This window comes from Manis pentadactyla, chromosome X (assembly GCF_030020395.1).
Source record: "Manis pentadactyla isolate mManPen7 chromosome X, mManPen7.hap1, whole genome shotgun sequence".
In the NCBI taxonomy this organism is placed as follows: Eukaryota; Metazoa; Chordata; class Mammalia; order Pholidota; family Manidae; genus Manis; species Manis pentadactyla.
Window position 1 is genome coordinate 140542381 of NC_080038.1, and position 23617 is coordinate 140565997.

Genomic DNA, 23617 nt, shown 5'->3' on the forward strand with positions numbered 1-23617 from the left:
TTTGAATCCCATGACTCCTCCAGACAAGCTAGTCCAGTGGAACATTCCGTTTACTGTGGCCTTAAGGAATGCTGCCCTTGATCTGCTGCTTTAAATCTGGAGCACTACCAGCAGTAACACAACTGCTCTGGCTAAGGATGGAGTGGGAAGGGAACTGGAGGTCCAAGGATGCCTCTCATTCTAGGGCACCTGCCTAGGGGAGTTCACCCCACAGCGAGCAACTCAGTGCTGCCAATTATCTCTCATTGGTCACATTCCAGCTGGAGTCACTTCCCAGCTCTGACCAACCCCCACCCCCACCCTAGACTGCGTCCTGTCCGACTATCATAGGTGTACCCATTCCATTCTTCATAGCCCTTAATACAGTTGCAACTTGACCTTTTCTGATCATTTGATTTATGTTCATCTATGCCTCTAGGTTTCAAGTTCAATGCTAGCAGTATTTTTTCTTTCTTTTTTTTTTCCTTCACTAGTGTTTCACCAGCAATTAGTATAGTGCCTGGTGTATGGTAGGGACTCCATAAACTTCCTAGTGGGATACAAGCCTTCCAAAAGAAACCTAGATCATGGTGGATACAAGCACTGTGCAGAAGCTGAAATGAGAAACAGTTGGGGTTTGTTTTGAGGAGGGTAACGGGAGAGCTGCAAGGAAGTAGGAGCATGAGCCCCTGTACATAAGTCACCTGACTGTTACAGACATGCCCGTATCGCCCTCCGGGTACATACCATCTGGTATTATCTGGTAGTTAATACAGTAGAGATGAAATTAACAAGTGTTGACCGCCTTTTTTTTTAAAATTTATGTGAAGTAAAAGTATTAAACTGAGTAGAGGGAAGGAAAGTATATGGGTCATTGCTGGGTGTGAGGGAGGAGTAACATTTCCAGAGGTCCTGACACAATGCACTGTGCCTCAGAGGACACAGGATGTATGCGCGACAGCCCAAAATCTCTTGAGGGGGGCGGCGTTACTCTCACCTTCTGCCTCTAAGCGTCACACAAGCCTGGCTCACCGTGGTTGCCACTGTTACTTGTTCAAAGTCTTCAATCTAATTCTTCACCTTTATTCTTGACCCCACTCCACCTTCAGCTTAATCGGGCTCTGCCCCACTTACAAAAACAAAAAACCCTCCAACCCAACCCAGCCCGGACTCGGATAAATGAATACACTTGACTGCTGCAGGAGGCCCCTTCCCACGCCTCCACCTGCCCTCTACAGGAACGAGGGTCCTGGCCCTCGCCAAGCGAGGCGAAGGGGGGAGACTCCCGGCAGCAGCGCAACCTGTCTCCGCCCTTCCCGCCTTCCCGCTCTCCGCAGAGCCCGCGCACGCTAAGCCCGCGCACCCTACGTGCGGCCCGGCCTCACGGCCGGCTGCCAGCAGCGCGCACGCGCGCGCTCCAGGGCCCGCGAGGAGAAAGAGGGCGGGGCCGAAGGGCCCAGCCCGCGGGGGGAGGGGGGGGGCGGCATCGGTCACGTGACGCAGATTCACTGTTTACACGCGGAGCGGCCGAGCTTTCGGCCTCAGTCAGGCGCTCGGCTCTGTTTCGGTTTCACTTCCGGTGAGGGGCCGCCTCGGAGCGGGCGGCGAGCCGACGGCGAGTGCGGGCGGCGGCGGTGACGACGGCGCCGCTGCCGGGGGGCGTGCGGGAGCGCGGCGGCGGCGGCGGCGGCGGCTGGGCCTCGAGCGCCCGCAGCCCACCTCTCGGGGGCGGGCTCCCGGCGGGAGCAGGGCCGACAAAAAGATGGAGGAGCTGGTGGTGGAAGTGCGAGGCTCCAATGGCGCTTTCTACAAGGTACTTGGCTCCAGGGCAGGCCCCATCTTCGCCCTTCTTTCCCTCCTTTTTCTTCTCGGCCTCGGCGGGAGGCAGGCCTGGGGCCCTCTTCTGGAGCGCCGCGCCCGGTGCTAGGGCGCGCTGGGCGGGATGATGTTTGGGAGGGAAAGACCGGACCTGGGGCCTGTAGGAAGCCCCTCGAGCCCAGATGCCTCTCCTGCTGGAGGCCCGGCGACTCTCGGAATGAGAAGCGGGCAAGGAGAAGAGGCTGCCCTTCCGGGGGCCGAAGCCCGCCCGGGAGAGCTGGGGATGGGCGAGGGCTGGCAGCAGGTACGCGACCCCGGCGGGGAAGGGCCGGGATCCGCGCGAAGTGACGGCGACGTCTTATTTCTCTTTTCCTAAATACACTCTCCCAGTGGGATCCGGGCCTGACGTGTTGGCTAGTTGCGGAGGAGCGGGGGGCGCTTCCTTCTGGTCGCCTCCTGCCTTGCGAAAAGGGATTTAGAGCTCCTCTGGCTTCTCCTTTCCGGTCCAGCTTTGGGACTTCGGAGAGCTCCACTGTTCGGGGCAAGGGGTGTGAAGAAAGAATAGTAAGAAGCTAGTAGTCAGCTCCAAATCACAGTGGCAACTGATCTTTCGTGGCTTGTCTTTGTGGATTTCAGAAGAGATTTTAGATCCAAAAGTTTCCAGAAGACCCTGACATATCCGAGTAGTGAATTAAAGAAGTTGGTGATCTTGACTATTCACAGCCTCCTTCCTTGTTACAAATGTGGGCAAATTCTGGAATACAGATGCTTCAGCGTCTAAAATCATTAGCAACTCTGTTAACTTAAGAAAAAACTATTTTTAACCTTGCAAAGGCCTGAATAGAGTATATGTCTTGAAACTTGAGGAAATTGACTAAGAGTATATTATTACTAGGAAATTTTTAAAAGTGAATGGAAATAATTGTTTTGTGCTGCTGGTATTGACGGTCTTCTCTGTGTAATGTTGTACTGGACTCTATTGTTGAGGTTTTAAATAAGCACGCATGATTTTACTGTGGGTTTTCCTTTTTAAGTACCACCACTGCAGATCAAGCAATACCTTAGCGTGTTCAAAAGGAGTATTAAAAATATTTTGATGGATGGATGGGTACTGTGTCTGTTGGTACATACTGTAGATCTAGTGATCTATAAATTCTCTTTTCCTCTTGAATGTCCCTCTGTAACTCGTGTATTGCACCTTACCATAGTATTTTGGCAATAAAAGGTGCATATGGAAGAAACCGTGAAAATTACCTATTACTGTTCAACACAATCCTCAAATTTTTTATAGGAAACGTTTCAAACGAGACTCATTGGATTATGGGAAAATAAACAACTATGTGTTTACCAGTTTTATGGAGATCGGTATGTTTCATAAGTGAGTAAAGTATGCAAACTATTCCATACGTACAGCAAAAAGATAAAAACCTTTGGCCATAAAAGAAGGAAAAAAATAACCCAGCATTTATGTTCTTAACAGTCTCGCCAATATAAAATTGTTTCAGTTGACTCTGCAGTCAAAATTTTGCTTGCATTTATTTTAGTGTTCTGTAACTTCTGCAGGTTAGTTTGTGTAGAATTGTTATGGTCACTAGACCGGTAGTTTGGCTCACTAGATTTGTGGCACTAAGTCTAATAAATACAATCTGGCTGAAGGTTGAGCAATATTCTAGTAGACCTCTGATCACAGCTTAGGTTGGACACAACTCCGTCTTTCCGTGGAGTTTGCTATAGAGGACAAGTAGCACATCCTGGTTTTGAAGGATTTATTATTCTATTCCAGCAACCTATCATTTGCTCTCATGATTTTGGTTGCAAACTGACTGGAATATAATAAATGCCTTCTATCTTTGTTACTAATCTCCCTAGTTTTGCTCTTTAACAAAGTTGCTTAGTGTGAAGGTATGTAAAAAAGAATGAATTGTCCCTTAGTTCCTTGAGGGGAAATGTGAAACTTGAACCAATTTGTGTAGAGAAATTGCTGTTATGTTTACTTAATTAAGGTTTTTTTTTTTTAAAGAAAATCTCAAATGGTCTGTATTGGTGGAAAAGAATAGTTTCTGTAAATGAAAAAGGTTTACATTTTCATAGGACTCATAGTATTGCTGTGAGTTATAAAAGTAAAGCAAAAGTAAATTGAGTTGCTTGTTCAGTGGGATGAGCAAAAAAGATGGGAAAGACCAATAAAAATGAACTGTTATGGAAAAATGTTACATTTATTTAAAAAAAAATAGGAACCTGCTTCAGTAAAGTGATAGAAAAGCCTTTAAAACTAAACAACTCAAATGACTTCAGTATAATTGAATTCAGACTTTGATTTGCCTGACGTCAAACCACCATATTGCAAGGGACAATTCTCCATCTGAGCACATGGTCCAAGTCTGCAGTATAAACTGGATAGGATATATGCTAGGAATAGTTGAGTTCTTTTTCTAAAAAAACAACTCAAGCTCAGGATTCAGAATTAAGAGAATCATGAACCCTACACCTTAATATTGTAACAGCTCATTTCTATTTTTCCCTCTGGCGTTTGTTAAAAACTTGAAAATTAGATTTAGTAATTGTCAGAGCTACTATGCTTATGTTTGAGTATTTCTTTGACTTAGAAAAAGTCATGTGTATAACTTACAGAGCTTTATTTAAGTCACGAAGACATTTGATGTATATATACTTCACAAAATCATTACAAAGCATTTCCTAAATGAATAATGTTGAAATGAAGTGTTTATTCTAGGGTCATCTGCCTAAAATAGTATAGTGTTTTTTTTGTTTTGGACCGAGAGTTTTGATGTATGGAGAATGGTAATGAATTAACTCCATTTTAGATGTAGAATGTATGTCATTCCTAGGTTTTGTGTACTAGTATGAAAATTACTAAAAATAGATAAATCATATGTTGGAAACATAATATATAATGCCTTTTTCATTCTCTGAAAATATAGTGACTAGTAGCTAATTCTTTAGTATGGCATAAATGTTAAGTTGCATTCCTATCATTAGATTATATTTTAATATATCTTATGTTTTTAAGTTTGGTATCTGAAGGCAGGCTTTTATTTGGCAAGTATGTTATAGAGCTAAATGTTAAATATGACAAAATGTACAATCAAGAGGGAATTTTTTAAATGAAGACATTAGTGACCAAACATGTTGTGTTAGCTACATAGCCCACTAGTAATCATTGTTTTACTACAAATAAACTTGCATAAGACACTATTCATGTTTTCTCCCTAAAGTCTCTAGTTTTAATTTTGTGTATGAGTGTTATTCTCAACTTCAAAGAAGTGAATTACTCAGGTCAACCACATCTTTTCTTCCCGGAGTCTAAATAACCTTTTTAGTATTTAGTATCTTTGTGGAAGCATCTTTTTTCCCCTTTTGAACTGCATGTTTTCCAACCTTATACGCATTCTGAAAACCTCCAAATTATTAATTTAATGCAAAATTCAGTGGTATAATAATTGGGTTTCTGATTCCTGCCCACCATGGTGATGTGCTTTCTGAGATTACTGCAATCATGAATGATTGTGATAACTGAACAAGTGCTGAGAGCTTTCTAGGTGCCAGATACTGTTTAGGCGCTTGACCTCTGTTTTTTAATCCTTTCCCACAATTCTGAGGTACTGCTGTTCCCATTTTAAAGATTCCATAGATGTACAGAGATGAGGTAAGTGACTTGCTACTAAGTGTCAGAACTGGTAAGGGTGGGATCTGGGATTTGAGATCAGGTAGTCTCACTTTCCTGAAATGATAGAATTAGCTTGGAGAAATGAATTAGATTTGCTATCCTGCCCATTTTTTTATTTCAGCACAATTGTTGTGTTTGTTACTATAACCCTACCTTAACAGTCTATAAGTAGAGTTGCAAGCTTATGTTACCATTTTTTACTGTTGATACAAAGATGTCATGAAATGTATCAGCTTCCCTTTTATTAACTCTTGCACCGTAACATAATTCTCCATATGAATACCTTTTAACTAAAGATGAAGTTAGAAATCTTTGACCCTGCTCTGACATTTGCTTTTGTTACTTTGGGACCACTTAACTGAAGTATTCAAAGGTAAGAATACTTACACACAGGAAAATTAATAACTAATAGTGCTCTCTCTGTACTTGTGTGTTGTCTTTGGGTCTGGGCAAACCAGAAAGAGTGCATTTTTCTCCGAATTTGTGTTAAGTGCCCAAGTGAAGTCCAGTACTCCTGGATATGCGCAGTTGTTGGAAGGGCTGTTGATCAGGTTTATTGTGCTTCCTTTCTGCTGTTCATTCCCTTATGTTGGTTGTGCTCACATACCAAGGATGAAAAAGCAAAACCTCACTCGAAGTGTGAAGCCTTGGGTTTGAATCATACTTTATTCCATTTCATTAGTCCATATACTCTTTATCTCCTACAGATTTTCTCTAGGAGGGATATTTTGCAGTGCTCTAACTTCTCCCTAATGAGAATTGTCATTGCACCATGTGTGCTGTCTTCAACACTGTAGTAGTTGTGTTCAGTGGTGGTTAGGGGCTTACACTGAAATTTTTCTGCACAGTAACCTTTCTTGTGAGAAGTGACTCATACTTGTGAGAGAGTTTACTAAGCTAAGAGATATGTGGCGGAGTGGGGGGAGTAAGAGTTTACCAAAATAGAAATGGACTTTCTTCTTAGTTTCATCAATCCTGGTAATGTAATGTTTGAAGTATAATTTTGTGATTGCCTCTTTGTTGCAGTCGCCAATAAGTTGGGGATCCCACAATGATTTTGTGTTTTCTTGTGATGTCCCCTGATGAGGAGCCTGTGTCTGTCTTTAACTGCACTTTAACACCTTTGTCAAACCCTAAGTATTTTCATCACATTATTTTTCTTCAATCTAAATAACCTTTTAGTATTTATTATCTTTGAGGAAACAGCCTTTTCTTCTATCCCAATTTTTAAATCTTTGTTAAGTGTGCTTTTGTTGAGATGTAACTTTCTCAAATGCAAGGACATTTATGGTTCTGTGTCTTCTATAAAATATGCCCCTCTCTGCTTTACCTCTCATTTAATGCCACTGTGTGCCAGGCATTATGCTAGGCACTAGACATGTGTGATTTCATTATTACTTGCAACAGCCTTAGAAGGCAGGTCCAGTTCCCCTGTATCCATTCCTTCCTTGTACCAGGAATCTTAGGTCCAGAGGCCACTTCCTGAAGAGTCCCACAGCTATTACATAGTAGAACCAAGATTTTGAATGTAGGTCTTATTCACAGAAGATCCCTTAACCATTAAATTTATTGACTCTTACAAGAGTCCTAGCTCTCACTCAGTACTGTGCAGCTCCCTTTGTATATTCATTCATACCCATTCAATCTGCCTTCTTTTGTAACTTTCCTCTCAGGAATCCCCTGAACCCATTTTCTCCCCCAAAACCAACTTTGTTAATGTAAGTAGGTAGGGATTACAGCAAAATAGTTTTCCAAGTTGATGATGGGTGAGATGATAGTGCTTTGGAGGGGCCAGGGAAGGGTAGGATATGAGTATTGGGGTAAGGGAGGGGCAGGGTTATTGGAGAAAGTATAATGAGAAGTTGGAAGATGGGACTCTTGCTGAAAGTGACAGTTTTGTAAAAGGCCTTACAAGTCACAGGAGGCTTTGGTGTGAGGGCAGGCCAGAGGCAGCTGATGGGTTTCTTTATTCCACCTGTTACAGGAGCAAGAGAAGGTATCCATGCCTTCTGTATTCAATTAATATGCATACAGTGACTAAAAATTACTGATTTTGGAACTATCATGCAAACATCCATATACAGATAAGCCTCATTAACTCAAAGGCAGTGGCCCTGGTAGGCAGTGATGATTACTCAAACCATTTCTGACACACTATCCAGAATTGCTTTAAAGTCTTTGAAAGCTTTTTGTTTTTAATAGTCACAACAGTTGCAGATCTTCCTCCTTTGAGGGAGTGTTTGATTTTAGGGAATAGGCAAATGTGGTGAATGAGTATGATTATACTGTGCAGTAACTTTTTGGCAAATAGAAAAAAGTAAAAATATAGCAGTGAGGTAATGAGACTGATTTTTAGAGTGCTTTTTAAAAGGTGGGTTTGAAAACAGTCCCCAACATTTCTAAATTTTTAAAATCAGTGCCATCCAGTGGAACTTTCTGCAGTGATGGAAATGGTCTCTACCTGCACTGTCCACTTAGTAGGCATTAAACCATGTGTGGCTTTTGAGCACTTGAAATGTGGTAGGTATGGAAGTGAGACATTTTTTATTTTATTTTATTGTAGTTGATTTAAATGTAGTTGCATATGAGTTCAGTTTGTGGCTCCTGTGGTGGATAGCACAGTGTTAGACAAGGGCAATAATACTGGAAAGACACTTGATTTAATGAGAATAGTTCTACACTCAGCTGTAATAATGTTCTCTTTTTTATAAATTTTTATTAAGGTTTTATTGATACACACTCTTACGAAGGTTTCACATGAAAAAACAATGTGATTACTACATTTACCCCTATTATCAAGTCCCCACCCATACCCCAATGCAGTCACTGTCCATCAGGGTAGTAAGATGCCACAGATTCACTATTTGCCTTCTCTGTGCTACACTGTCTTCCCTGTGACCCCCACACCATGTGTACTAAACATAATATCCCTCAATCCCCATCTCCCTCCCTCCCGACCCACCCTCACACTCCTCCCCTTTGGTAACCACTAACTAGTCCCTTCTTGGAGTCTGTGAGTCTGCTGCTGTTTTGTTCCTTCAATTTTGCTTTGTTGTTTTACTCTACAAATGAGGAACATCATTTGGCACTTGTCTTTCTCCGCCTGGCTTATTTCACTGAGCATAATATCCTCCAGCTCCATCCATGTTGTTGCAAATGGTAGGATTTGTTTCTTTCTTATGGCTGAATAGTATTCCATTGTGTATATTTACTACATCTTTATCCATTCATCTACAGATGGACAGGTTGCTTCCGTATCTTGACTATTGTAAATAGTGCTGCGATAAACATAGGGGTGCATATGTCTTTTTGAATCTGAGATCTTGTATTCTTTGGGTAAATTCCAAGGAGTGGAATTCCTGGGTCAAATGGTATTTCTATTTTTAGTTTTTTGAGGAACCTCCATATTGCTTTCCACAATGGTTGAACTAGCTTACATTCCCACCAGCAGTGTAGGAAGGTTCCCCTTTCTCCGCATCCTTGCCAGCATTTGTTAATAATGTTCTCTTATCTGACTAAAGGACTTAACATTTTCAGCATATAATACACAGTAAGGAACTAATATTAAGTACTGCCAAGACATGCAAACGTACTTTAGACAAAGATGAAGACAGAAGCAGTGGTCCTTCTTGGTAAATAAGTATATTTACCTAATAGGAGTCTTCATTTTAGTATTTAATCTAAACCTACCCCCAAAAAACAGATTGTTGATTTGATATTAGTTATCGTGTACAGACAGAGGAGAAATGGTGGGTGGGTGGGGGTTCTGTGTTGCCCATTCTCCATAATTATTGGTACTTAGTTTGTGATACTAAAAATGACCAATTCTTGGAGCTTTAACTCAAAATCAAACCTTTCTGTTACTGAAATAATAGGCAAACAACCCTTTAAAGCACTGGGAGCATGTGCCCTTAGGAAACCTAGTATTAACATCATGGTGAGTATTAAACTGTACTTCTCAAAATATGCTGTAGAAAATGTTCATGATTTAAATATAGCTGAGGAAAAATAAGCAAGATCAAACTGATGGGAAGAAAATGTGAATTTTCTCCCCTTTAAACCAACAACTATAAAAGTATATACACATTCTTAACTTAGAAATGATAATGACAGCCATTTTGGGTATAGCAGAACACCTGGACTCCATTATAATCCTCCTTGATCATACAAGGAAAATTTCTTTTAACATAGCTTTGCTTCTAATCTTTTTAGCTTAATTGCAGAAGTTTGGTGTCTCCATTTATGTAGCTTCCATATACATGTTTCCCAGGGTTCTGCCTCACCTGCCATTGTTTTTCTTAGGAACACCTAATATTTGATCTGCTTTAGTTTGATGTTTTGGTAAATTTCAGTTTTTTTTTTTGAGAGGGCATATCTTATATTTATTGATCAAATGGTTGTTAACAACAATAAAATTCTGTATAGGGGACTCACTGCACAATCATTAACCCCAAGCCTAATTCTCAACAGTCTCCAATCTTCTAAAGTATAATGAACAAGTTCTTACATGGTGAACAAATTCTTACATAGTGAATAAGTTCTTACATGGTGAACAGTGCAAGGGCAGTCATCACAGAAACTTTCGGTTTTGATCACGCATTATGAACTATAAACAATCAGGTCAAACATGAATATTCGTTTGATTTTTATACTTGATTTATATGTGGATCCCACATTTCTCCCTTTATTATTATTATTATTATTTTTTTTTAATAAAATGCTGAAGTGGTAGGTAGATGTAAGATAAAGGGAGAAAACTTAGTTTAGTGTTGTAAGAGAGCAAATGTAGATGATCAGGTGTGTGCCTGTAGACTATGTGTTAATCCAAGCTAGACAAGGGCAATAAAACATCCACAGATGCAGAAGATTTCTCTCAAAACGGGGTGGGGGGAGAGGTTCTAAGCCTCACCTCTGTTGATCCCCAATTTCTCACCTGATGGCCCCCCTGCGACTGTGCCTGTCTTAGGTTGTTCCTCCCTTGAGGAATCTTACCCGTCTCTGGCTAACCAGTCATCTTCGGGGCCATACAGGGAGATGTACAGTTGGTAAGTGAGAGAGAAGCCATATTGTTTGAAAAGGTTAGCTTTTTACTTCTTTGCAGATTTATGCCCTGTGGCTTCTATGCCCAGCAATTGTCTTGAGGTATCTTTAGCACTTGGAGGAATTATGATACTCGGTAAATTCTATATGAGGCACGAATTCTATTTAAGGGTTGTAATTAGGAAGGAAGAAGAAAAGCTATAGAGGTAGCAGACGGAAGAAAACATGGGAAGATTATTTCTTTGATATATCTTCTTGTAGAGTAATTTAAGCATGTATAGGTTTTAAACTACTAATTAAATTGCACACACACATTAACATAATAGGAATACAGTTACATAACCAAAGCAGATCTATAATTACCAGCCATCTCCAGTGAGGCCAAGAAAACCAGTTAGGCACCCTAGGCATTTGTGAAAATTTGTCTATGATATGATGGATATTGTCCAACTATACTTGAACAATCTGAGAGAAATCAAATTAAAACAGCCCATTCCTGGGAACTGTTCACATCCCATATGTTCTTTTAACAGTAGATAGTCTGTAGTTGTAAGACTTTGGAGCACTAGAACTTGCACTGCTCCTAATTCTTGGTTGAGTTCCAACAGTGTAGATCCAGTCAAATTTGTTGTTTTACTGTATGCACAGGCCAGTTTAGATATCTCCTTCCTCATTCCCATGGCAAGTCCAGGAACCGGTGGGATGAATGCAGTTACAACTGCAGCATCGCCTGGATCTTTGTTGAGGTTTTTTGATGATCATCTTCTGGTATGACTCTTCCAGAGAGTGCTGATGTTGGAAGTTCTTCTTCATATCGCATCTTAGTTCATTTTCTGGGTAGCCAAATTAGGCTTTGATCCTCTGTATAAACACAAACAGACCCTTTGCCCACACTTTGATCTGCCCTTTATACCATTGTGTAGAGCTCATTGGAGGTCACCACACAGGAACTGCTTTTTTTTTTTTTAAGAGAAAGGAATATTATCAGTAAAGTGTACCTCCATAGCCAATCATCTGACACCCTTTAAGTGATCAAAGTTAAAGATATTTAAAGCATGCATTAATCGTTGATTTACAGTTAGTTTTAGCCTATCATGGAGTAATCCCCCTTTTCTTTCTTTTTTTTTTGTTATCTTTAATCTACACTTACATGAAGAATATTATGTTTACTAGGCTCTCCCCTATACCAGGTCCCCGCTATAAACCCCTTTAGAGTCACTGTCCATCAGCATAGCTAAATGCTGTAGAATCACTACTTGTCTTCTCTGTGTTGTACAGCCCTCCCCTTCCTCCCACCCCCCCCATGCATGCTGATCTTAATACCCCCCTTATTCCTCCCTACCCTTATCCCTCCCTACCCATCCATCCTCCCAAGTCCCTTTCCCTTTGGTACCTGTTAGTCCATTCTTGGGTTCTGTGATTCCGCTGCTGTTTTGTTCCTTCAGTTTTTCCTTTGTTCTTATACTCCACAGATGAGTGAAATCATTTGGTATTTCTCTTTCTCCGCTTGGCTTATTTCATTAAGCATAATACCCTCCAACTCCATCCGTGTTGCTGCAAATGGTAGGATTTGTTTTCTCTTATGGCTAAATAATATTCCATTGTGTATATGTACCACATCTTCTTTATCCATTCATCTACCGATGGACATATAGGTTGTTTCCAATTCTTCGCTATTGTAAATAGTGCTGCGATAAACATAGGGGTGCATTGGTCTTTCTCAAACTTGATTGCTGCGTTCTTAGGGTAAATTCCTAGGAGTGCAATTCCTGGGTCAAATGGTAAGTCTGTTTTGAGCATTTTGATGAACCTCCATACTGCTTTCCACAATGGTTGAACTAGTTTACATTCCTACCAGCAGTGTAGGAGGGTTCCCCTTTCTCCACAGCCTCACCAACATTTGTTGTTGTTTGTCTTTTGGATGGCAGCCATCCTTACTGGTGTGAGATGATACCTCATTTTAGTTTTAATTTGCATTTCTCTGATAATTAGCGATGTGGAGCATCTTTTCATGTGTCTGTTGGCCATCTGTATTTCTTTTTTGGAGAACTGTCTGTTCAGTTCCTCTGCCCATTTTTTAATTGGATTATTTTACTTTTGTTTGTTGAGGCGTGTGAGCTCTTTATATATTTTGGACGTCAAGCCTTTATCGGATCTGTCATTTTCAAATATATTCTCCCATACTGTAGGGTTCCTTTTTGTTCTATTGATGGTGTGTTTTGCTGTACAGAAGCTTTTCAGCTTAATATAGTCCCAATTGTTCAATTTTGCTGTTGTTTTCCTTGCCTGGGGAGATATGTTCAAGAAGAGGTCGCTCATGTTTCTGTCTAGGAGGATTTTGCCTATGTTTTTTTCCAAGAGTTTAATGGTTTCATGGCTTACATTCAGGTCTTTGATCCATTTTGAGTTTACTTTTATATATGGGGTTAGACAATGGCCCAGTTTCATTCTCCTACATGTAGCTGTCCATTTTTGCCAGCACCATCTGTTGAAGAGACTGTCATTTTGCCATTGTATGTCCATGGCTCCTTTATCAAATATTAATTGACCATATATGTTTGGGTTAATGTCTGGAGTCTCTAGTCTGTTCCACTGGTCTGTGGCTCTGTTCTTGTGCGAGTACCAAACTGTCTTGATTACTATGGCTTTATAGTAGAGCTTGAAATTGGGAGTGAGATCCCCCCTACTTTATTCTTCTTTCTCAGGACTGCTTTGGCTATTTGGGGTCTTTGGTGTTTCCGTATGAATTTTTGAATTATTTGTTCCAGTTCATTAAAGAATGTTGCTGGTAGTTTCATAGGGATTGCATCAAATCTGTATATTGCTTTGGGCAGGATGGCCATTTTGATGATATTTATTCTTCCTAGCCACTAGCATGGGATGAGTTTCCATTTGTTGGTGTCCCCTTTAATTTCTCTTAAGAGTGACTTGTAGTTTTCAGAGTATAGGTCATTCACTTCTTTGGTTAGATTTATTCCAAGGTATTTTATTCTTTTTGATGCAATTGTGAATGGAATTGTTTTCCTGTTTTCTCTTTCTATTGGTTCATTGTTAGTGTATAGGAAAGCTACAGATTTCTGTGTGTTAATTCTGTATCTTGCAACCTTGCTGTATTCCGATATCAGTTCTAATAGTTTTGGGGTGGAGTCTTTAGGGTTTTCTATGTACAATATCATGTCATCTGCGAATAGTGACAGTTTAACTTCTTCTTTACCAATCTGGATTCCTTGTATTTCTTTGTTTTGTCTGATTGCCGTGGCTAGGACCTCCAGTACTATGTTAAATAACAGTGGGGAGAGTGGGCATCCCTGTCTAGTTCCCGATCTCAGAGGAAAAGCTTTCAGCTTCTCGCTGTTCAGTATAATGTTGGCTGTGGGTTTATCATAGATGGCCTTTATTATGTTGAGGTACTTGCCCTCTATTCCCATTTTGCTGAGAGTTTTTATCATGAACAGATGTTGAATTTTGTCAAATGCTTTTTCAGCATCTATGGAGATGATCATGTGGTTTTTGTCTTTCTTTTTGTTGATGGGTTCGATGATGTTGATGAATTTTTGAATGTTGTACCATCCTTGCATCCCTGGGATGAATCCCACTTTGTCATGTTGTATGATCCTTTTGATATACTTTTGTATTCGGTTTGCTAATATTTTATTAAGTATTTTTGCATCTACATTCATCAGGGATATTGGTCTGTAATTTTCTTTTTTGGCGGGGTCTTTGCCTAGTTTTGGTATTAGGGTGATGTTGGCTTCATAGAATGAGTTTGGAAGTATTCCCTCCTCTTCTATTTTTTGGAAAAGTTTAAGGAGAATGGGTATTATGTCTTCTCTCTGTGTCTGATAAAATTCCGAGGTAAATCCGTTCTGCCCGGGGGTTTTGTTCTTGGGTAGTTTTTTGATTACCGTTTCAATTTCTTTGCTCATAATTGGTTTGTTTAACTTTTGTGTTTCTTCCTTGGTCAGTCTTGAAAGGTTGTATTTTTCTAGGAAGTTGTCCATTTCTTCTAGGTTTTCCAACTTGTTGGCATATAGGTTTTCATAGTAGTCTTTAATAATTCTTTGTATTTCTGTGGAGTCTGTCATGATTTTTCCGTTCTCATTTGTGATTCTGTTGATTTGTGTTGATTCTCTTTTTCTCTTAATAAGTTTGGCTAGAGGCTTATCTATTTTGTTTATTTTCTCAAAGAACCAGCTCTTGGTTTCATTGATTTTTGCTATTGTTTCATTCTTTTCAATTTTGTTTATTTCTTCTATGATCTTTATTTCCCTCCTTCTGCTGACTTTAGGCCTCATTTGTTCTTCTTCCAATTTCGATAATTGTGATGCTAGACTATTCATTTGGGATTGTTCTTGCTTCTTCAAGTGTGCCTGGATCGCTATATACTTTCCTCTTAAGACTGCTTTCGCTGAGTCTCACAGAAGTTGGGGCTTTGTGTTATTGTTGTCATTTGTTTCTGTATATTCCCTGACCTCTATTTTAATTTGTTCGTTGATCCATTGATTATTTAGGAGCATGTTGTTAAGCCTTCATGTGTTTGTGAGCCTTTTTGTTTTCTTTGTAGAATTTATTTCTAGTTTTATACCTTTGTGGTCTGAAAAGTTGGTTGGTAGAATTTCAATATTTTGGATTTTGCTGAGGCTCTTTTTGTGGGCTAGTATGTGGTCTATTCTGGAGAATGTTCCATGTGCACTTGAGAAGAATGTATATCCTGTTGCTTTTGGATGTAGAGTTCTATACATGTCTATTAGGTCCATCTGCTCTACTGTGTTGTTCAGTGCTTCCGTGTCCTTACTTATTTTCTGCCCAGTGGATCTATCCTTTGGGGTGAGTGGTGTGTTGAAGTCTCCTAGAATGAATGCATTGCAGTCTATTTCCCCCTTTAGTTCTGTTAGTATTTGTTTCACATATGCTGGTGCTCCTGTGTTGGTTGCATATATATTTAGAATGGTTATATCCTCTTGTTGGACTAAGCCCTTTATCATTATGTAGTGTCCTTCTTTATCTGTTACTTTCTTTGTTTTGAAGTCTATTTTGTCTGATATTAGTACTGCAACCCCTGCTTTCTTCTCGCTGTTGTTTGCCTGAAATATGTTTTTCCATCCCTTGACTTTTAGTCTGTGCATGTCTTTGGGTTTGAGGTGAGTTTCTTGTAAGCAGCATATAGATGGGTCTTGCTTTTTTATCCATTCTGTTACTCTGTGTCTTTTGATTGGTGCATTCAGTCCATTTACATTTAGGGTGACTATTGAAAGATATGTACTTATTGCCATTGCAGGCTTTAAATTCGTGGTTACCAAAGGTTCAAGGTTAGCCTCTTTAGTATCTTACTGCCTAACTTAGCTCACTTATTGAGCTGCTATATACACTGTCCGGAGATTCTTTTCTTCTCTCCCTTCTTATTCCTCCTCCTTCATTCTTCATATGTTGGGTGTTTTGTTCTGTGCTCTTTCTAGGAGTGCTCCCATCTAGAGCAGTCCCTGTAAGATGTCCTGTAGAAGTGGTTTGTGGGAAGCAAATTCCCTCAGCTTTTGCCTGTCTGGGAATTGTTTAATCCCACCGTCATATTTGAATGATAGTCGTGCTGGATACAGTATCCTTGGTTCAAGGCCCTTCTGTTTCATTGCATTAAATATATTATGCCATTCTCTTCTGGCCTGTAGGGTTTCTGTCGAGAAGTCTGATGTTAGCCTGATGGTTTTTCCTTTATAGGTGACCTTTTTCTCTCTAGCTGCCTTTAAAACTCTTTCCTTTTCCTTGATCTTTTCCATTTTAATTATTATGTGTCTTGGTGTTGTCCTCCTTGGATCCTTTCTGTTGGGGGTTCTGTGTATTTCCGTGGTCTGTTCGATTATTTCCTCCCCCAGTTTGGGGAAGTTTTCAGCAATTATTTCTTCCAAGATACTTTCCATCCCTTTTCCTCTCTCTTCTTCTTCTGGTACCCCTATAATACAGATCTTGTTCCTTTTTGATTGGTCACACAGTTCTCTTAACGTTGTTTCATTCCTGGAGATCCTTTTATCTCTCTCTATGTCAGCTTCTATGCGTTCCTGTTCTCTGGTTTCAATTCCATCAATGGCCTCTTGCATCTTATCCATTCTGCTTATAAACCCTTCCAGAGTTTGTTTCATTTCTGTAATCTCCTTTCTGGCATCTGTGATCTCCCTCCGGACTTCATCCCATATCTCTTGCGTATTTCTCTGCATCTCTGTCAGCATGTTTATGATTCTTCTTTTGAATTCTTTGTCAGGAAGACTGGTTAGGTCTGTCTCCTTCTCTGGTGTTGTCTCTGTGATCTTTGTCTGCCTGTAGCTTTGCTTTTTCATGGTGATAGGAATAGTTTGCAGAGCTGGGACGAGTGACGGCTGGAAGAACTTCCCTTCTTGTTGGTTTGTGGCCCTCCTCTCCTGGGAGAACAGCGACCTGTAGTGGCTTGTGCTGCGTAGCTGGCACAGACAGGTCTTCTGCTTCCTGCCCGGCTGCTATGGAGTTTGTCTCCGCTGTTGCTGTCGGCATGGCCTGGCTTGGTCTGCTGCTCCAAAGTGGTGGAGTTGCGTTGGAGGGGGAGCGGCCGGGAGGCTATTTATCTCCGTAAGGGGCCTCCGTGCTCCCTGCAGCCCAGAGGATTGGGGTGCCCAGAGATCCCCGTATTCCCTACCTCTGGATTAAGTGTCCCGCCCTGCCCCTTTAAGACTTCCAAAAAGCACCTGCCAAAACAAAACAATGACCAGAAAAAAAAATAATTTTTTTTAATTTAAAAAAATAAATAAATAAAAAGTGGCCGCTCGTTTTTCTTTATTCTCTGGCGCCAGCCTCAGGCATCTGCTCACTGGTCTTGCTGCCCTGTTTCCCCTGTATTGGGGTCCCTATCCCTTTAAGACTTCCAAAAAGTGCTCGCCAAAACAAAATAACAACAACAACAACAACAAAAAATTGGCTGCTCACTTTTCTTTTGTTCTCTGGCGCCAGCCTCCAATACCCGCTCACCGGTCTTGCTGCCCTGTTTCCCTAGTATTGGGTGTCCTGTCCCTTTAAGACTTCCAAAAAGCGCTCGCCAAAACAAAACAACAACAACAACAACAACAAAATGGCCACTCCCTTTTCTTATGTCCTCTGGCGCCAGACCTCCGGTACCCGCTCACCATTCTTGCTGCCCTGTTTCCCTAGAATCCAGGGCCCTGCGCACGCACTGTGTCTGCGCTCTGGTCCAGATGGCGGGGGCTGGGTGTTCAGCAGTCTTGGGCTCCCTCTCCCTCCCGCTCTGCCTACTCTTCTCCCACCAGGAGCTGGGGGGAGGGGCGCTCGGGTCCCGCCGGGCCGGAGCTTGTATCTTACCCCCTTCGCGAGGCGCTGGGTTCTCGCAGGTGTGGATGTGGTCTGGATGTTGTCCTGTGTCCTCTGATCTCTATTCTAGGAAGAGTTGTCTTTGTTATATTTTCATAGATATATGTGGTTTTGGGAGGAGATTTCTGCTGCTCTACTCACGCCGCCATCTTGGCTCCGCCCCGGTAAATTTCAGTTTTTAAAAAATCCTTGAAGACATATTCATTTACCAAGACATTTGCATCAAATCATTTGTTTGTTTAACACATTTACGAGGTATTCACTAGCAACTGTCTGTTATTGAGTATGCAGATGTTGAAGAATGGATTTAATTCATTACCATTCTCAATAAATCAAAACTCTCACTCCAAAAAAAGAAAAAGAAGCTATACTATTCTAGGCAGATGCTTCTAGAATAATGACCTTATTTCAACAGTTAATCTTCCCAATACCAAAGTTCATGAGGATTTACTGTTATGTTTTCTTCTAAGAGCCTTATAGTTCTAGCTCTTACATTTATGTCTCTGACTCATTTTCAGTTGATTTTGTATGTGGTATGAGGTAAGAGTCAAAATTTATTCTCTTTCACGGGTATGTCCAGTTGTCCCAGCACCATTTGTTGAAAACATTTTTTCTTTTTCCCCATTGAAGTGTCTCAGCTTCCTTGTCCACAAAGGGTTTATTTTTTCCACACCCAAGGCTGTTTCTCCAGGTCTAAACCTTTGTTCCTGTCGCTGCCTGCACCTTGTGTGCCTTCCCATCCTCCACTCCCTTTTGTTTTCTGATTCTTCCTCAATCTTTAAAGTTTGATAGGAACCTGCCTTCTTCAGTGTGTCTTCCCTGATCAACATACCACCACTTCCACCACACTCCTATCTTTCCTCCAGGACTAGGATTGGAACCAGCAATGGTCCTCCACTTAATGACTATTCATTGAGTTCTTAGTAGGCACTCTGAAGTCCTACAGTAAATAAAGTTAAGACCTATCACCCACCCCCAGGAAGCTTACTGTTAGTGGGAAAATGAGCAGTAATATAGTGGGGTACACTTAGAGTGTAGGAGGATAGAATTTAACCTAGTCTGTGGGTTTTCCCACAGGAGCTAACAACTGAACTGAAACCTAAAAGACCTACAGTAGGAGATAGCTAGGTGAGAAGAGAGGAAGGAAAGAAGGAAGAGCCTTTATGGAGTTTAACGGTGCTGGATCACATCCTCCAAGGATGTGAAAGATGAAGCTTGGAGAGGTGAACAGTGGGGCCAGGTCATCAAGGGCCTTTTACAACCAGAGGAGTTTGGCCATAATCTTGCTGGCAGGAAAAAACCATGCAAGGACAGGAACATATCCAGAACAAATTGAATAAAAAGCTTAAATTTCTCAAGCCATTTTTTTCAGTGAATTAAAATATAAAGCCCCTTCGGTTACTTTATACTTTACTCCTCTAATTGTCAAAACAAACAATAAAACCCTTTCCTGCACCTATTAAGAACTTAATTTTATAGAATTACGGACAGCATGCTGATTAAAGAATTCTTGATAATTAGTTAGCTATTACTTTTGTTATGTCTTTCTGAAGATTAGCAATTGTATCATCAGGTTTAGAAAATTTAAACCTCTATATTACTACTTTTTTCTCTACGTGCCTGTGAGATTGAGAGTCTAATTAAAAGCTGGTAATTGGGCTTTTTAGTGGTGTTAGCAGCATATTGTTGTTAAAGAAAATTTAGTGTACTTGTGTGTATATAGATTTGAGATTGCATTTAGTCATTTAATAATGTGTTCTCCTAAAATTTAGTTAAGGAGAAAACATAGGATATAGCAGATCTATACTGGCTGGCATATGGCTCTGGAACAAGTTTCTTAGTTTCCAATAATTCTAGCCTAATATATACCTCCAGCTCTACTCACCACCTGCATTGTAATTTTCAGTTGTCTCTCCTGTTAGATGCTGAACTCGGGAGCAGTTTTTTTGTTTTGTTTTAATTAATCAGTATTCTGAGAACCTGACACATAGTAGGTGGCTAAAAATAGATATGACTCATGAATGAGTGATCCTCACAAACTGACAACCTCATCTGAAGCTCAATTTTATTCTTAAACATAAAATGTTTGATATCTCTGTACAATTTAAAAACAAAAATAATCTTTAAGCTTAGGAGTTGATTTTATCTGTGGTGTTTTTCTTATAGGCCTTTGTAAAGGATGTTCATGAAGACTCAATAACAGTTGCATTTGAAAACAAGTAAGTATTTTGATACAATTTTAATGTTTAGGTTCTTCAGTATTTTATGCTAATTATTCTTTTTACTCCTTGTTTGAAAAAATTCAAGTCTAGTTTGAGTGTTTTTCAGGAATGAATCTTCATGCTACTGACCAGGAAATTTCTGAACAACTCAATATTAAACCAGTGGAATGACTGTTCCTGCTAATGACCTCAGAGATCCCTTTTGTATAATCTTGACCCTTACATCTCAGTCCCCTTGAATATGAAGAAAGAAACCAGATTCTTCTATATTAGTAACTGAGAGTTTAGATAGGAATATTTTTAACTGTTAAAAGATGTAAATGAATGGATTCATGGGTATTGGTAAAATCAATGTGTTTTGTAATGAAAAGTCTAAAATCAGTGGTTTTAGTTGTCTAGTATATTTTATTGGAAATAATCATGTTTAACCATTAACTTATTTTTTATCTGTGTCATATGTTTATACGTGAACATATAATTTAACAGTGGTAACAGACCTTTTCTGCTTTCTTCTGCTAGGCAAATAAATAAATAATATTTATAAGCGTAGGCACATTAGCTATAAGAAGGCTTCAGTAGTGTAGATGTTAATATTTTATTGGGGGAAACAAGTCTTTTTACTAAATGATTTAATGCTAATAAAGCTCTTTTCAGAGCAGCCACTCAGGATTCTAAAGTACAACATACGAACTCCTTAGCCACAATGTAGATAAGACCATGATCTTTGGGTTTTACTGAACTCTGAAGAATGGTCAACAATTATAAGATTTTGGCTTTATGTACCAAGAGAATTAATGGTATATCAAGAGCAGATTGCAAATCTATAAAGAGGAGAAATAATTAGTTTGCTGCCTAGGGCTGGGGTAATGGGGGTAGCCATAGCTAAAAAGTACAGCACTTTTTTCTGAGGTGATGAAAATGTTCTAAAATGGACTGGTAATGGTTGCACATACCTGTGAATATAGTAAAATCCACTGAATTGTACATACACTTAGGGTGCGTTATATGGTATGTGAATTATATCTCAATAAATATTATAAAAATACAGTATCTGACACAGGCATACTGTAATTAGATTGTTAACAGATTCTCTTAGCTACCAACAGGACAAAGAATTCTCAGATACCTGAAAGGCATTTAGGGTGGGCAGATAAAGGGATTTAGATTATCCAACCCTCTTATCAGCTCTAGACTAATAATCTCAGTCCAAAATACAAGTTTGAATAATAGAATACCTTTCTCTGAACACATAGAGCCAAAAGTGCCCAAATCTGCCTCTTTGCTGTTTCAAGTATTCATGGTTATGCCCTCAACAGCAGCATCCCACCTCTAACGGATAACTTTGATACCTTAGAGAGGAATTCTTTTCTTGTAATTATACTCTTATCTGCTTGCTCCCATCACTAGGTAAACACTATTTCCCATGAAGGGAGAGTTATCTTTATTTGCCACTCTTAGTTTCTCCTGTAATCCTTAATCTAAAGTATTAAGCAAACACTCATTTCCTCTATGCACTTAAGAATGTCTAGTTTATACACTGATTTATCATATCAGTTCTCTCTTTTGTTTTCAGGTTTCTGTGAACTTAAAATTGTTTCTGTCTTTGAACTTCTTATTCTCTACTGTACCATAGCTCCATAAAAGTTTCTCTTTAAGCTAGCTGTCATGCTGGGAATTTGAAATAGTAGATCAGCTGTTTTTCCTCATATTTGTGTAGTATGTTTGAAGTTCAACATTGGGTTTGAGCACATTACTACAACTGATAGGTCCCTACCAGAGTAGCTTCTTTGTCCTTCCTTGTTTGTTTCCTTTTTCTTTTTATGTTTTTTTAAAAAGCTGTTTTACAGAACTTCAGACTATATTTATATTTTCTTCCCTTTAAATCATTAAGAAAGTCCTATTATTATAATACCAGATTATTTTAGTTGCTTTGTTTTTACCTTCCATATTTCATATTTTTAAGTAAAGTATTTGAATTTTTGTCTCTGTACACTTAAGACTTAATTCTTTCTTTGAAACCAAGAAAATTATATTATGTGCTTAATAAATCAAATCTAGCAATGAATTTGTATAACATGTTAAAAGTCACTAATTTTCAGTAAGTATAGAGAGGCTTTTCTGAAGTAAAGACTTTTTAAAAACTTTATAGTTGTCAAGTATGTATAATAATTCATAGAAACAGTTCAGTCTGATATAGGCCCTACTCAGATTTCCACAAATTCTGACTTAATTCCCTACCCTACTATTTTATATAATAGCTCTTCTTTAAAAACAAAACAAACTAGCATTTTTCTCAGTAGGATCCTACGAAGAAAGCCCTTTGGCCAAAAACCCAGAAATGACTGCTCCAAGCTTTTGAACCCTGTGTTTTTGCAAAGTTTGTCTTTTAATACTTTATATCATTGTGGATATAAAAGAATAATTTGGTGTTTTTCAAAATTGTTCCATATCATTTTAAATTAAAAAACATAGGCAACTTACTGAACTCCCATAGGCTGTCTCCATCGGGTTTCTGTGGTTTAAGAGACCCCACCAGGCCAGTGCATGCTGATACGTCATACTGATCAGCAGCCAGCTATCCATGGCAAGAATTGACCACCTCGCGGGATCTAAAATTTAAAGGGGGAAAAGTGAGTTGTGAATTGCTAATGTGCTGACTGCCCCATTTTGCTTGGGAATTTGATGACATTTAGGATCAGTCTCTGTAATCACTGGAATGTGTATAAAACTCTTTTGCAAGTAGAAATATGGTGATGATATTACTAACACTGATACTAACATATTTAAGCATCAAAGGAAGTTGCTGTTGTAGCCTTACGTTTAGAACTCTTAGAGGCAGAAATTACTGGAAGAAAAACTTTGTTGGAAAATTGTAATGTTGGTCTATTATGTTTAGAGAAAAATTCAAAATAGAACTACAAGGCTTCTGTGCTGCATGCCGACTTTGTTGAAATGTCTCTCTATTACAATTATGCCCCACTCAGTAAAACACTGACAGTTTTAAAGCCTTTGCTTCTTGAAATGAAAACCAGGGTCACACTTAACCAAAAGTTGACAGCAGCATGGTCATTGTTTCCATTGAACCAAAAAGCATGTTAAATAATTGTGTGTTTGCTTATTTACAGCTGGCAGCCAGAGAGGCAGATTCCATTCCATGATGTGAGATTCCCACCACCTGTAGGTTATAATAAAGATATAAATGAAAGTGATGAAGTTGAGGTAAGTTTCCCCTGCCATCAAGTTATTAAGCACTGATGGAGCAGGGCATTTGATTTGCCTGTGCCTTTTGTACCCCTTTTCTTTAACACTGTTTAAACTACCTTGAGAATTAAAACTGTGACGGACAGTGGTTTTGACTGAACCATCTTAACAATTATTTGAAGTAACACATGATGCCCAAAAATGGCTGGCTGAGCAGGACTCAGGGCACATCTTTGAAAGTCACCCCTGATTTCCTTTGTCCACTAGTACTTCTTTTCTCCCTTGAGTCTCTGAATCTTTAAATAATACATTGTTTACAATTGTA

The 23617-nt window shown here is 39.6% G+C and overlaps 1 protein-coding gene across 17 annotated transcripts in view; it reads left to right on the forward strand.

Moving 5' to 3' along the window:
* The first annotated feature begins 1484 nt into the window (after positions 1-1484).
* FMR1 (fragile X messenger ribonucleoprotein 1) overlaps positions 1485-23617 on the forward strand; it is a 45767-nt gene continuing 23634 nt past the window's right edge. For 6 of the 17 annotated variants that reach the window (XM_036887251.2, XM_036887254.2, XM_036887257.2 and 3 more), the window contains exons 1-3: positions 1486-1792; positions 20036-20088; positions 23217-23310. In XM_036887251.2, the coding sequence (XP_036743146.1) occupies positions 1742-1792; positions 20036-20088; positions 23217-23310 (198 nt within the window). In that variant the 5' untranslated portion in view covers positions 1486-1741. Of the gene's footprint in view, positions 1793-20035; positions 20089-22585; positions 22722-23216; positions 23311-23617 lie in introns of all 17 variants that reach the window. The other 11 variants (XM_036887250.2, XM_057496106.1, XM_036887256.2 and 8 more) reach the window with 4 other exon arrangements.